This window comes from Leopardus geoffroyi, chromosome D2 (assembly GCF_018350155.1).
Source record: "Leopardus geoffroyi isolate Oge1 chromosome D2, O.geoffroyi_Oge1_pat1.0, whole genome shotgun sequence".
Classification (NCBI taxonomy): domain Eukaryota; kingdom Metazoa; phylum Chordata; class Mammalia; order Carnivora; family Felidae; genus Leopardus; species Leopardus geoffroyi.
In genome coordinates this window covers 3,188,788-3,203,630 of record NC_059334.1, presented here as the reverse complement: position 1 = coordinate 3,203,630, position 14,843 = coordinate 3,188,788, and the positions used below count along the sequence as shown (strand labels likewise).

Sequence of the window (14,843 nt, the reverse complement as noted above, 5' to 3'; positions counted from 1 at the left end):
GCAGTATAAAAGTTTTGAAAGATGCAGGTGCATGTGACAAATAACGGACATTCTATATATGGACCTCAACGACTTACATAAGAACATTAAGTATAGACTTAAAAAAAAAAGTGAGCTACTAAAAGCTGTACTTTAGTGGGAAGAGGTCTTTAGTAATAGATATTATTTACCTGTAGTCATTAATAAAGTAAACCACAGGCAAGCTGACACACAATACACTTACCAGTTTGACTTAAGAAAGGATTTATTCTTTAAAATGAGTGTTTATTAAACTGGTAAAATCAAATATCCCCAGGTTTTATTACAACCAATTAAAAACTGGTGGGAAAGAGAAATTAAGAGAGGTTAAGAGCAGGATCAGAATTAGCTGTCTTACTGGAAGTTTCTTAGATAGACTGAAGAAAAATATGGGACATGCTTTCATATGCTGCTTCCTTCAGACATTCAAGACAAGATGACGGCATACCGCATTATAATCTCTGGCAGAGGTTCACTTGATCATATTTTTAGAAATTTAATGTAAAACAAAAATGCAAACATTTAGCCTCCAGACAAGTATTTATATTGCTTGTGATGACACTCAAGTAACTTTGGCAGCATTCTGAGTAGTTGGCAGTTTCTACAAAATATGCCAATTAAAGAACACAACGTTACTACGCTGAATCATGTCACACTCTTCTAGAACACAAATATTGAACGTCTACCACATGCAGTATACAGCACTCTGTGGCAAGGGCTTCCCAGAGTTCCTGATCCTTTGAAAGTGGGATCTAGTCCACACAGGGGGGAGGTAAAATAGCATCATCATTACTGTCTATAATCACCTGTTTGGCAAATAATCTCTGTAAAGAATCACGTGTTAAAACGAAATTATTTAGGGGCGCCTGGGTGGCGCAGTCGGTTAAGCGTCCGACTTCAGCCAGGTCACGATCTCGCGGTCCGTGAGTTCGAGCCCCGCGTCGGGCTCTGGGCTGATGGCTCAGAGCCTGGAGCCTGTTTCCGATTCTGTGTCTCCCTCTCTCTCTGCCCCTCCCCCGTTCATTCTCTGTCTCTCTCTGTCCCAAAAATAAACGTTGAAAAAAAAAATTAAAAAAAAAAAACAACGAAATTATTTAGTAAAATTAAGTGTTTTAGTTCAACTCAGCTTGTAAGTTCAAGTTAATTGTGAACCACAGGGAAACGAAAATAGAGAGTGGTCTTCTATCAGGTTTTTTCTTTTTGGTCTCTGGTTTAAAAGGCCAACTGTTTTCCTTGGAGAATATTTAGAAAATACGGATTTGATTTTGAAATATTACAGATTTTTATTTGGAAAATAGTTAATGATACATAAACCATAATTTTCTACGTGGGCAAAAGAAAATTTTCCTGATATAGCGTTTTCACGTATTTTTTATTTTCTATAAACACATCTAAGATTTACTTCCAGTTTATTCAAATGTATCATAATAACTCATTAACTTCATATGCTTTCATGCTCAATATATACTGGACTTTTATTTTATTTTTTTTTTCAACGTTTATTTATTTTTGGGACAGAGAGAAACAGAGCATGAACGGGGGAGGGGCAGAGAGAGAGGGAGACACAGAATTGGAAACAGGCTCCAGGCTCTGAGCCATCAGCCCAGAGCCTGACGCGGGGCTCGAACTCACAGACCGTGAGATCGTGACCTGGCTGAAGTCGGACGCTTAACCAACTGCGCCACCCAGGCGCCCCTATACTGGACTTTTAAAAATAATGAAAACATCCAAATTTTTGTGATATTTTTAAGTGTGGCTAAAATTTAGTATAGATAATTAATTTTGTTTAAATGGAGACCAGCAATGCTGTGGACATTTTTGGATGATTCCAAAGGATATGGAAAAAGAAGAAAAAAAAATTATGCCAACTCTTCAAAGGGGTAAGGGAATGTTTTATTTTAATGTTTATTTATTTATTTTGAGACAGAGAGAGAGAGAGAGAGAGAGAGGGAGGGAGGGAGGGAGGGAGGTGGAGAGAAAGGAAGAGAGAATCCCAAGAAGGCTCTGTGGTGTCAGTGCAGAGCCCAATGCAGGGTTCATCCTATGAGCCAGGAGATCATGACCTGAACAGAAATCAAGTCAGATGCTCAATCAACTGAGCCACCCAGGCACCTCTAAAGGAATGCTTCTAATACAGCACAATGAAGGTATTACATATGTTATAGAATTTTCAGAATGTATGTAGGGTTAAATTCCAGGAAAAATGTCATTCTCTAATAAGCCAATTGACATAATTCCTTTATATATGTGTGCGTGTATATATGTGTGTGTGTGTGTGTGTGTGTGTGTGTGTGTGTGTGTGTGTATATATATGAATATTTATTTATTTATTTATTGATCTGGAAAACAGACTGCTTCCAACAGACACAAAGTACAAAGCGAACAAGCCCCATGGAAGGTCCATCACAGAATTAGTAGTCAAACTGAGCTTCCTAGCACATTCTCACACTTACACTAGTTTGAAATAGAAACCAAGACTTGAGAGATACCGTTTTACTGCAACCTAACAGAAAAGAATCTGTAAACACACTGAAGTTTAAAAGGCTAAGAGAGTGTTGTATAGAACAAAGCACCAGCTGTATTTATTTTTGGTTTTGATAAGGAAAAATACTTTTTGAAGAACTTAGTATGGATTCCCTATTAGTTGTTAATGATGGCAGACCAACTGAGCGAACACTCAAGCTTCTTCCTCTGCTCTCAGAACCTTCGTCAGGTTCTCTCTTCCCAAGGATTTTCAGTTCTCCCGATAACCATTCCTATATCACCATGTCTAGTGGGCTATGGAGGGTAATCCTAACCAGATTCCCACCAACGTAAGCTGCCAGGGGAAGGCTTAACTTTTGGTCGACTTCTTTTGGAGGGATGCAATGTGTCTTATTTAGGTCACTAGGTGTTTGTGTGGGTGACAGTCAACTCTACCTAGTGACAAAGAAAGACCCAGCCGTATCTGGATTCACTCTTGGGACTGACTGGGTGCAGTGACTCCTTTACAGTCGAGACTATGCAACCTTTCCAGTCACGGAAGTGTCTCTTGATCCAGGTAAAGCATTTTGCGCGTGTGGCCCAATTTAAACTCATACAGAGAAGAAATTAGGGGAGCACTATTTGTGGATTTGGGCTAACTTTATTTAGTACTTCCACATGTAACAAATCTAGGGTTGAAAGGGGAAGAAATCCCTCTTGGACAGGTCATTTGTAAAACATGAAGCTCACTCACCATTCCGGCTTTCTTCATCAATGGCAACTATGGTGGCTGGCGGTCCTCCCCTAGCTAGTTTGCAATCTAAGGAGAGAAAACAACCATACGTAAGAAGTAACAATTGCACGAGCATTAACCTTGAGATCAAATTCATTGGGATATATATTGATATTTAAGAAGAAAAATCCCACAATCAAATTGATATGCATCACTACTTCTAATATTTTAATTTTTTATCATAACCACCACAGAGATCCCTTACAACATCATAACACGTTCACTTTGTACACCCCAAACTACTCAAATCTTATGGAGAAAACACCAGCAGAGACCACTGGAGAGCAGAAGTCCTTCAGGACAGAGATAATGGGATGGTAATTTAACCCAAAGAAATAACATAAAGGAATGATTAACAAGGATAAATTGTAATTAAAGCTTCACAACAGAAACAAACATAATTGGACTTTAATTGTGATAAAGGGTCTAATTAAAGGGAGTGAATAGAATTTTAATAATGTTCTAAAGAGAATAAAACAAAGACAGACAAGCAATGTTCATGAGGTTGTTTGGCATTTTTATTTTTGTCATCTTACCCTCATATTGCCAGTCTGGAGTCAAAAGTATAGAGTCATCAATGGAAGCAGAGCAGAAAAATGGAAGAAAGAAAGGAAGAAAGAATAGATGTATATATTTAGTGTGGATTGAAAGATATAAATAGCACTATATAATAACAGATACATCACATAATAACTTCCAGAAAAGATATACATAAAATCCTGATATCAGACTTTTTAATCCTAATATAACACTAACACATTAACTTGATCATGCATCATTAGCATATTGAAAAATTACTATTATAGAGTTGAAAAAACATAAAGTACATTTATAGGTTTCCTATGAAAAGGTACATACAAATTAATTATGAACAGTCTAGTATCCCTATGTTGAATGAATGTTAAGATTAGTGCCTGTCCATCAGTAGAGATGACTAATTTGTTACTTCAAACACTACTAATATCTTGTCAAGAATCTAAGGATAATGAACATAAAAATAGTGTCATGAGCTACAATATCCATGACCATTAAAATAGGAAAGCTTTGCCAGCAAGATGTCAAATGTCCACTTCTGGGGTGTAAACCACACTCTTAGGGGGTACTCAGTAGGCCTGATGAGGCTGTGTTATGCAGTTAAATATCCATGGCACACTCCTGTGACTGCAGCATAAATCACATTTGCTTAATGTCATCCAAGCACGTGTGTCATTGGGTAGATTTCAAAGTTTTTCATTCATTCATTCATTCATTCATTCATTCATTCAAATTCTATGTATTATGTGCATATACATGAACAATAGAACCCTTGGCAAGCACTACTCTATATTGTAAGGTACATGCTCTCTCACATGAATCTCAATATCTCACAGATTTCCAGTATTTTTCTTTCCATCCTTGTCAATAGTGAAGGGGTATCAAGTCACACCATTGTTAGATCTAAAATATCTCATGTCCACCGCACTCCTCCACCCCAACATAGGACAAGTGCTCACTGTTTGTCACCCCTACTCTTGCAGTGGTTACCTCACCACTTCCCAGAAGCTTTGTTCTCACTCTGTGTTCATCCATTCTTCCCATCAGAATTACTTTCATGCACCCAAATCAAAGCTAACATAATAGCACATCTCTGCACAAAACCTTACATGTTTCCTTTGGAGTAAAGAAAAAAAATTCTTATGATACCATTGAAAGATTCTCAAACAGAAATGGTTTAGGATAATGTTTCAAAAGATGTAAGTCTCAACATGGTTCACTTAGAATTAAGCCCTGTGCCCATCAGCCATATCAGACCCCTTTACTCTTGCTGGGACCTATTTTGTATTTTGAGGGAAGTTCTGCTACCTGAATTCATTTCTGCCTCTCTTCTGTCCAGCATATTTCCGCTTTTCTTTCTTTCTTTCTCTTTCTTTCTTTTTCTTTCTTTCTTTCTTTCTTTACTTCTTTCTTTCTTTCTTTCTTTCTTTCTTTCTTTCTTTCTTTCTTCTTTTTCTTCCTTCCTTCCTTCCTTCCTTCCTTCCTTCCTTCCTTCCTTCCTTCCTTCCTTCCTTTTCTTCCTTCCTCTCTCTCTCTTTCCATTTTTTTCCTTTCTTTTTCTCTTTCTTGATGGCACAAGATTTCTCCTGTTTTATGAGAACTTGACCACACCCCCAGTCAGAATTTATCTCCCACCTCATGTTCTCATAATATTTTGTTCATCTGGTATTGTATTCTTGTATGCATTCAAACATTATTCATTTGGTTAGTCAAATCTGTAGATGAATTACTGTGAACATGGGAATATAAAATTAACAGCTCCTTTCTTCTAGGGTCTCAGGTGAAAAAGGTTAGAGACCAGCTAGAACAAAGACGCATAACCTACTACACAGGTGTAGTACAATGTGGTATTTGTGGAGTCAATTCCTTAATAAGTTCATGGACAACGTAAGTGGAAAGGAGATACACAAGAAGGAGGAGGTGATCTGTGGAGAAGAGAATAAAGGAAACCTGACCAATTCTTACCAGGCACAGTTCTTGGATTACCAAACACCTCTTCTGTTTGTCTTTTACAGAGTAGTTACTTTTCAAGATTGTTCCTTTGTCAGGTGGCTACCATTATATGTATGGATGCACTTTCTCTCCTCAGCTAAGCCAAATGCGACTCCCCATCCCCAACCCTACCTAAATGCCTTACCCTCTCTACCCTCAGTCCATTCTCTAGTCACAACCACCCAAATTCGTGTTTTCTGTGCCATCTGCTCAAATGCCCTTTGTCCTCTTCTTCCCCTGGTTGACCTCTATTTCTCTTTAGAAAACCTGGCAAGGCATCACCTCACTAGAAGGTCTTCCTCATTGCTGGTTAGATTAAACGCCTCTTCTCTAAATTCCTTCAGTGCACACTATATTCCACTGGATAAATTACCCCACTGAAAAAAAAAATCAGTGTGTCTTTCTCACAAGAACTCCTTCAGACCAAAGTTGCATCACATTCATCTTAGAAACCATCATATTTATTGGGGCACCTGGGTGGCGCAGTCGGTTAAGCGTCCGACTTCAGCCAGGTCACGATCTCGCGGTCCGTGAGTTCGAGCCCCGCGTCAATTCTGTGTCTCCCTCTCTCTCTGCCCCTCCCCCGTTCATGCTCTGTCTCTCTCTGTCCCAAAAATAAATAAACGTTGAAAAAAAATTAAAAAAAAAAGAAACCATCATATTTATAATATTCAAACCTTAGTACTCTTAGTACTCTCTCTTAAGACTTGGTCCTAAAAGAACGTGTGTTGATTTTTTCTGAACTACACTCTGGCCAGCTACAATCTCCCATTGAACATGAGAGCTGCTGAGAAATCTGTGTTCTCACTATGTCCCCAGCAGCACAAACAGCCCAGGCACAGAGGCCCAGCTGTGGTTCCTCCCTGTCAGTCCCCATTAGGAGACTTTCCCTAAGCTTTCTTTTCCAGCAGGCTCCACCCCTCCCCCAGTAAGATGTTCTCATGTCTAAAAAGTGCTTTATTTGAGATCAAACCAAAAGTAATTTAACATTTTTAGACCACAATATTAATGAAGAGAGACTAGTAGGTTTCTAAAAAGAATACATTAATAGCATTGTTAACAACAGCTAAAATATTTGTTTTGGAATCATGCATTCATGAAAGCATAACTGATTAGTTTTGAAATGCACAAAAATATTTTCAATATTGAAGTATATTCAGAATTGTCTTGAAAAGAAAGTGATCTGGGTGGAATGCCCAGTGATGTACTTTCTACCCAAAATATCAAAATGGAGATCGAAATGAAGACTAGAAAGCATTTTGGGGGCTGAATGATAGTGTTCTCTATGGTCCATGGATAATTTGTCCACCACATGAAAGGCAGGTTAGCTGATGACGTTCTACTTTGGAAATGGACTTCCCTAATCTATTTAATTTCATCCTTGACTGTCCTGGTTAAATCACAAATTCATTGTTTTTCATGCCTCAAATTTCTAACCTCTTAGGCCCCTACCTGATTCCCATATCCAATTTATTGTAAAGTGCAGGATATGAATACAAATGCCTGAATGCTCAGTGTGATTTATTCCTGCAAATTTGTCATCAAGCTAAAAATAAGCCATATATTTTTAAATAATCTCATGCAACAAGTTGGATTTAAAATGCAAAGAGAAGGATAGAGCTAGAATGTATTATACTAAGTGAAACAAGTCAGTCAGAGACAAATACCATATGATTTCAGTCATATGAGGAATTTAAACAAAACAGATGAACATGTAGGGTTGGGGAAGAAGTGAGGGAAACAGACCACAAGAGACTCTTAAGGATGGAGAACAAACAGAAGGTTGACAGACGGAGGGGGTGGGGGATGGGCTAAATGGGTGATGGGCATTAAGGAGGGCACTTGTTAGGATGAGCACTGGGGGTTGTGTGTAAGTGATGAATCACTGAATTCTACTCCTGAAACCAGTATTGCACTATGTTAACTAACCAGAATTCAAATTAAAAAAAAATAAATAAATATAATAGGGGTGCCTGAGTGGCTCAGTTAGTTAAGTGTCTAACTCGTGATTTTGGCTCAGGTCATGATCTTACAGTTCATGGGATCGAGCCCCACATCAGATTCTGTGCTGACAGTGCACAGCCTACTTGGAATTCTCTTTCTCTCCCTCTGCCCCTCTCCCCTGTTTACACGTGCTCTCTCTCTCAAAAATAATAAATATTTTTTAAAAACTAAAACTAACTAAATAAATAGATAAATCCCAAAAGGAAGTATTAGAAAAATATGCAATGACTTGGTTTCAAAGGCACTACATGTGTGATATGCTGTTCTCATTGCAGCCTGGAGCTCAGAGCGTGCATCTGATGGGCCACAGAAAGGCAATAATCCAAACTTGTCTACACATGCTCATTCCTCACAGGGAGTGAGAACAGCCAGGAAAACCCCATTCCCACTGTAGCCTAGGCTCAAAATGTTATTTTAAGGCCAAACATTGTGTTTTCAATAAAATTTCAAGCCTATTCACTTGGCTTTTTGCATATATTAATATTGTAATAGCCTTGGCCATGTGGATACCTTGCATATTGTGTTTCCTGTAGACCTCTCTTCTGAGTCTGGGCCCTGCTGCCCAACCAACACCTACACTTGCAATTTCACAGGTGCCTTAAATGTACTGCTCCCCTGAGCCCACACCATCTTCCCTCCCGCGTTATTTCAGCGAACAGCACAACTGTGCACCAAGCTGCATAAACCAGAAAGCAGAGGGTCACCTGTGAGCCTTCCCATTTCCCTCAGGCGCCTAGACTGAACCCATCAATGAGCCTTGAATTTAATTCCTACAGAAAAACTTTTCATATCTACCTGCTGCTTTCAGTCTCCAGTGTCACCACACTGATCCGATCTCTTACTCATCAAATACATTTTCCTAACTACTTTCCCTATGGACACTCTTGCCCCACTCTTTAATTTTCTCTTTATCCACAGTGATCTTTTTATAAGTAGCAACTGACTTACCTTTTCATGATCTGTCATTGCTTTTAGGTTAAAACTTTTTATGACCTACTACCTTCTGCATGATTTTAGAATGAAAACCAAAATACATGGCTTCCAAGGTCCTATGTGATATGCCCCCCCTCCTTTCTTTCCTGTCTTGTCTGTTTCCGAGTTCTCACTTGCTCTCAACATTCCAGACAAATGTTTTTCTTTTCCTTAATCATTCTATGTTCCACCATGAGCTACCTCAAGACCCTTACATATTACAGTATTTCTTATTTCTCATCTTTACTCTCAGCCCATCATTTACTTGTATATCTTTTAGATTCTGGCATATTCTTTAGTTTCTCAAAGAAACCATGCCTGACCCTGAGCTTCTCTGATGTATATACTCCCATCGCTCTGCCTTCTAGAACCAGTTTATGAATATATGATGACTCACTTACAGATCTTACTTCTATTCCTCAGGGTTGTGTCCCAAGGACAAATTTTCTAGAACATAATTGATTGTCAGCAGTTATTTACTGAATGCAGAAATGTATGGCTTCAATCAAATTTATAAAAATTAAAAAAAAATGAAAACTCTATAACTGAATCTTTTTTGTTTTTCTTAAATGTTTATTTATTTTTGACAGAGAGCACAAGAGGGGGAGAGGCAGAAAGAGGGGGACAGAGGATCCCAAGCAGGCTTCTTGCTGACAGCAGTGAGCCCGATGTGGGGCTTGAACTCACAAACTGTGAGATCATGACCTGAACCGGAGTCGGAAGCTTAATCAACTGAGTCACCCAGGCACTCCGTCCCCCTTCTTTATTTAATATTTGAAATATTCTCATAAACAAGTAACACGGAAGAAATGAACAACAAACTAATGGTCTAAAGACAGGATCATTAAGGCTACCTCACCAGAAGTGTGAGGGGAGAGGATGTGCTACTCAAAATATGCCACTTGGGCATACAGAGGTGAAGGCAATAAAGACCCAGTGGATTCAGGAAAAGCTTTTTTTTTAACCTTCCTTTTTATAGTGTAAAGAAATTAGAAAGGGAGCCTATGCCAGCAAGAGAGTTATTACCAGAGATACCTTTTTCATTGGAGAGACTTATCTGCATGTCAAGGCAAATGTTTGTTTACCAAAAATTTCCTCTTCACATCTTATGAATTGCCTTCTTACCCTTTGAAGCCCTGACCCCTGTCCATTTCCTTAGGCCAGGATGGTGTGTATATAATCCTCAACTGCCTGGCTGCCTTTTAGTCTCATATCTTTGTGAGTAATTTTGTTTTTCTCCTGTTAATTTGTATATTTTATTACAAGGTGTCTCAGTCAAGGACTTAGAGAGGAAGAGGAAAACGAATTCCCCCCCCCACACACTTGAATAATCTACCATTGAGGTAAAGAAGGTAATAGAGGAATTATACAGCACTTTGAGATTCTGTGAGGCTAGTAACAGAAGACCATGGAGGGTTGAGAATACCAGAGAAAGAGGCGTAAAGAGAAGGGAGGAGAAGACTTTCACTTTCCTCCAACTGACTGTAATTTCTGTTAGAATTTTACATGGCAAACTATCATGGAGCAAGATCACAACAATATCCTAAGAGAAAGATGTGTTCCAAGGTCTTTCATGACTTGGTCAAAATTCACTTGAAGAATTAAAACTCAAAGACCTCAGATACCCAATCTTTTATGACATCAAAAGTCACAAATACTTTTGTGTCACCTTAGAATCTTTATGCAGGTATTTTTTACCAGCTGTCTATGATTATCAGGGAATTATTCTATCCCCCAGCAGAGCATTTGACATGTTACAATCTTCATTTAACATATTGGTGGAACTATGGACTAACCTTCTTCATGAAAAATAGATAAAAGAAATAGCCCATCAAATTCTTTATACTAGTCATTTGAAATCTTTTGGGGGAGTGATTTCAGATAATAATAGAATTTATTCCTAGTATAATATGGAGTTTAAGGACATGTCAGAATAGCTTAATTCAAATCCTAACTTTTGCCTTTAATAGTAACAGAATGTTCAACAGAGTATTAACCTCTTGTACCTTAGTTTATACACATAGGAATAATAGTAAGTATAACTACCTCATAGATTTACTATAAGAAAGATGAATAAAATAATATATGGTAATTTCTAAGAATGCTCCCTTGTAAAATGTACAGGCAGAATAGATACAACTTTCATTTTTACAGTATCATTTTTTTGGAAGCAATATATTTATAAAGTTATTCCTATTTTTTTTTCCTTTCATCAAAAGACAATAGAGAATCTCTTGGCTTCCCCTACATATTCAGTGAGGGCTGATCTTATCTTTGCATGTGATCATAAAGTACATTCTCATTAAGGATAAAAGTAGTCACATGAAATGTCTCTCCTGGTTTTATGGACAAAAATATGCTAGAATTCTTATTCTACATATCAATGTAGACACCCTGTCCTGGATTAAATTTACTAGACACAACTAGGATCTTTGAACCCCAGCCTAAGAAATTAAAGGGGTGCTCACAGTTACCCATGGGTCCCACTGTGGTCCTCAGATGCAATGGTGGCCAAATGATCAAGCAGAAAGGTCAAGAACAAGTTTCAGATTTCCTGAAATCCCTATTCTTCTCAACATCCCTCTGCTATCAGTTTGTCTGGACTCTCTCATTTAGAAGCTTGCATTTGTGTGTGTGTGTGCGCGTGCGCACGCACACACACACACACACACACACACACAGACACACACACACACTGTATCAGTTGCTTAGTTCCTAGCAATCTGGCCTCTCACTCAAAGGGGTGCTGTGCTCTCCTTAAATTTCATTTTACACAAATATTTTAGCTTCAATTCGCTTGTCACAAGTAGCAGCACAGGGACTACCCTCATCTTTTCTGTTGATCTTTGAAACATTCATTTCCAGGAAAATACACATAGGAGTGGCGTCAGAAGACAGAAACTCCTTGCTTCGCATTTTGACTCTCTCATCCAAAAGAAAAGGAGTTAGATGTTGAGTTATAAGATCAGTGGAACCACACTTTAAGGTATATTGTCTAAAGCTATAATCAACAAAGACATGGACTTGGCCATGACTGACGAAAAGCAAAATGAATGGATTAAACTCCAGGACATAGTGAGTAAGTACATCATCTCCAGCTCAAGAATAGGATATGTTCTTATGATTACTCTGCCAGCATTACCACTTAGGGATTCAAATTTGACCATGGGGGAAGCAACACATATTTTATGATGCCTTAGTGTCATTATTAATTGGATGATATAATTTGGTTAAGACGTTCCAACAACATGGTCTGGTAATGCCTACTGAAGTCATTAAGGAGTATCGCTCTCCATCACTGCTTCCATTAGGACAATTTACTAGAGAGACCGGGGCTCTCTCAGCCACTGTTTTCTTATGAAACTATTCACTTCATTCTAATTGGTCTATCAACAACAGTAGCCTTGTGCATGGATGACACTTGGTGAGAGAGGCAAGCCCATTCTTAATAAGAAATTAAATCGTGTAAATAATTGAAATAAAGATAAGTCAGGGGCTGTACAACAAAGGCAGGGCAGAAAATAAATTGTCAGGGGAAGTCTGATAAGAAGATCAAGTGAACATTTTAAAGTTATTTTTGTTCACTTGAAATATGACTATACTTGATTATTTTATAATTTCATGTAAGTGCATTGTCAAACATGTTAGTCTTTGTACCCAAATGTGACTTCCTTACATCTAGTTCATACTACATGAGTTAGACGCTATTTGGGTTTTTCTTCCATTGATGGTGACAGTTTTTCCTTATTTGTGCAACCTTCCAGCAGGCAACCATGACTACATTTGGGGACTTTGGGATGTATAGAATCATTCTTGGCCCAAGGTGTAATGTATAACACTGACATGAGAAGCGGCAGCCAGTATTATGGTTATGGACATGGCCTTGGGAGACACTTAGGGTTCAACACTGGCCACGTTTTACCACTTGCTAGCTTTTAGCACCTTTAAACATTACTTAAATTCTCTATAGCCCAGTTGTATTATTGGCAAACAGAAGCTGTGTTAGAGAAGAGTTCCTGGCACACAGAGGTGCTTTAGAATTTCCTGCTAGGTAAATTCTGTTCTATCCAAATGAGAAAACAACATACAAAATTTGTATATCTCCACATTTTTAAAGCGATGATTTTTGCATATTTTAACTTATGTAAGTAGCCCTTTCTTACCTTTTTGAACATTCACAAGAAAGCTGTATTGTATTAGCAGATCAAAATAGACTTATGATATGTATTTTTGAGGTGCGTTTAACATGCTGGTACAGTAACAGTACATTTAATTATATGTCCACAGATTGCTAAGGAAATATAGTGATGCTAAATCATGCAAAGTTTCTCCATTTAAAAATTGTCCGAGGAATGCTTACAACTAAAATAAAAAGTCTTTTCTAATAATGTCATATGCAGTAAATCATGTATCCCTTCTAAGAGTTCTTTGCAGGATTTTGCTGTTATTCCAGAATCTTCCTAAAAGGCATTTTCTGATGGGTAGCCTGTTTTGCCATATTATCCACTTTGGCCTTAGGTTTTACAATTGAAATACAAAGGAGAAAAGAAGTCGTAAGTCTTTGTGTCAATGAGGAACACAAAATTATTCAAAAACACTTTACAAAAAGCAGTTAAAGATTTCAGATCTATGTTGTTTCTGAAAGCTAATTTGTTTTGTTTACTAATTATTCATGAGGTAGCTCAGAGGAAATTCTCATTCATGATTCTTACTAAGATACTCAACAAGGTCAAAGGATTAAAGCTGCATGTCAACATCACTGTCTAAAACTGCATTTTCATGGGGCGCCTGGGTGGCGCAGTCGGTTTGGCGTCCGACTTCAGCCAGGTCACGATCTCGCGGTCCGTGAGTTCGAGCCCCGCGTCGGGCTCTGGGCTGATGGCTCAGAGCCTGGAGCCTGTTTCTGATTCTGTGTCTCCCTCTCTCTCTGCCCCTCTCCCATTCATGCTGTCTCTCTCTGTCCCCAAAATAAATAAACGTTGAAAAAAAAAATTTTTTTTTAAAACTGCATTTTCAGAGAGATTGTTCATAAGTCTTTGTTTACAGCCTGCTTTGCCTATTTAAGTCCTATTCCTGCCACAAGGTAATTATGAACACCTAAACTATCAGTAAAAAGGCAAACTGTGGATTAAATCATGGAGACAAAATATTAATCATTTAATTACTTACACACCGAAACACTATATCCTAGGAAACTTCACATCTGTTTTCTTCTTTTTTCCCCCAGCTTTCATGAGATATTTTGATATACAACATGTGTACCTTTAAGGTGTACAATGTGAGATTTGATAAACATACAGACTATGAAATGATTGCCAGACTAAGGTCAGTTAACACCTCCATACCACTACATCACTTCCTTTTGTGTGTGTGATAATAACATTAAACTTTACACTCTTAACAGCTTTCAGCATATAATCCTGTATTATTAACTCCACTCACCATGTTGTACATTAGAGCCTCAGGAATTAGTCACCTTTGGGCTGAAAGATGGCATCATTTGACCGATGTGTCATTTTCCAAACACTCCAGCTCCCATCAACTACATTCTACTCTGTTCCTAGGAGTTTTGTTTGTTTTTTTTTTGAGAGAGAGTGAGAGACAGTAAACAGTAGTGCAGGTGCACTGAGTGGGGGAGGGGCAGAAGGAGAGACACAGAATCTTAATCAGGTTCCACACTCAGCATGGAGGCCAATGAAAGGCTTTATTTCACGACAGTGAGGTCATGACCTGAGCTGAAATCAAGAGACAGACACTTAACTGACTCTTGATTGGTGTCATATTTAAAAAATCATTGCCAAGACCAAGGTCAAGAACTTTTCCTTATGTTTTCTTCTAAACAGTTTTACAGTTTCAGGTCTTACATTAAAGTCTTTCATTCATTTTAAGCTAATTTCTATGGGTTGTATAATACAGGGATCCACTTGTATTCTTTCACAGGTGATTATTGTTTTCCAAACACCATTTATTGAAAAAACTATTGTTTTCCCATTAGTATTCTTGGCTCTGTTGTCAAATATAAATTATGCTGGTCTCTTTCTGGGCTCTCAAACTGAACCGTTGGACC

General features: G+C 38.1%; 1 protein-coding gene across 18 annotated transcripts in view; it reads right to left on the bottom strand.

The window, feature by feature from the left end:
- Positions 1–14,843, bottom strand: part of PCDH15 (protocadherin related 15) — a 1,244,966-nt gene that overhangs the window by 669,734 nt on the left and 560,389 nt on the right. For 13 of the 18 annotated variants that reach the window (XR_006701343.1, XR_006701344.1, XR_006701345.1 and 10 more), the window contains 2 exons: positions 3,811–3,825; positions 3,236–3,301 (listed from right to left, as the gene is read on the bottom strand). Coding sequence is in view for 15 of the 18 variants with exons in the window: in XM_045437154.1 (XP_045293110.1) it covers positions 3,236–3,301; positions 3,811–3,825 (81 nt within the window). In the remaining 3 variants the exon portion in view is untranslated. The remainder of the gene's footprint in view (positions 1–3,235; positions 3,302–3,810; positions 3,826–14,843) is intronic. The other 5 variants (XM_045437161.1, XM_045437158.1, XM_045437160.1 and 2 more) reach the window with 1 other exon arrangement.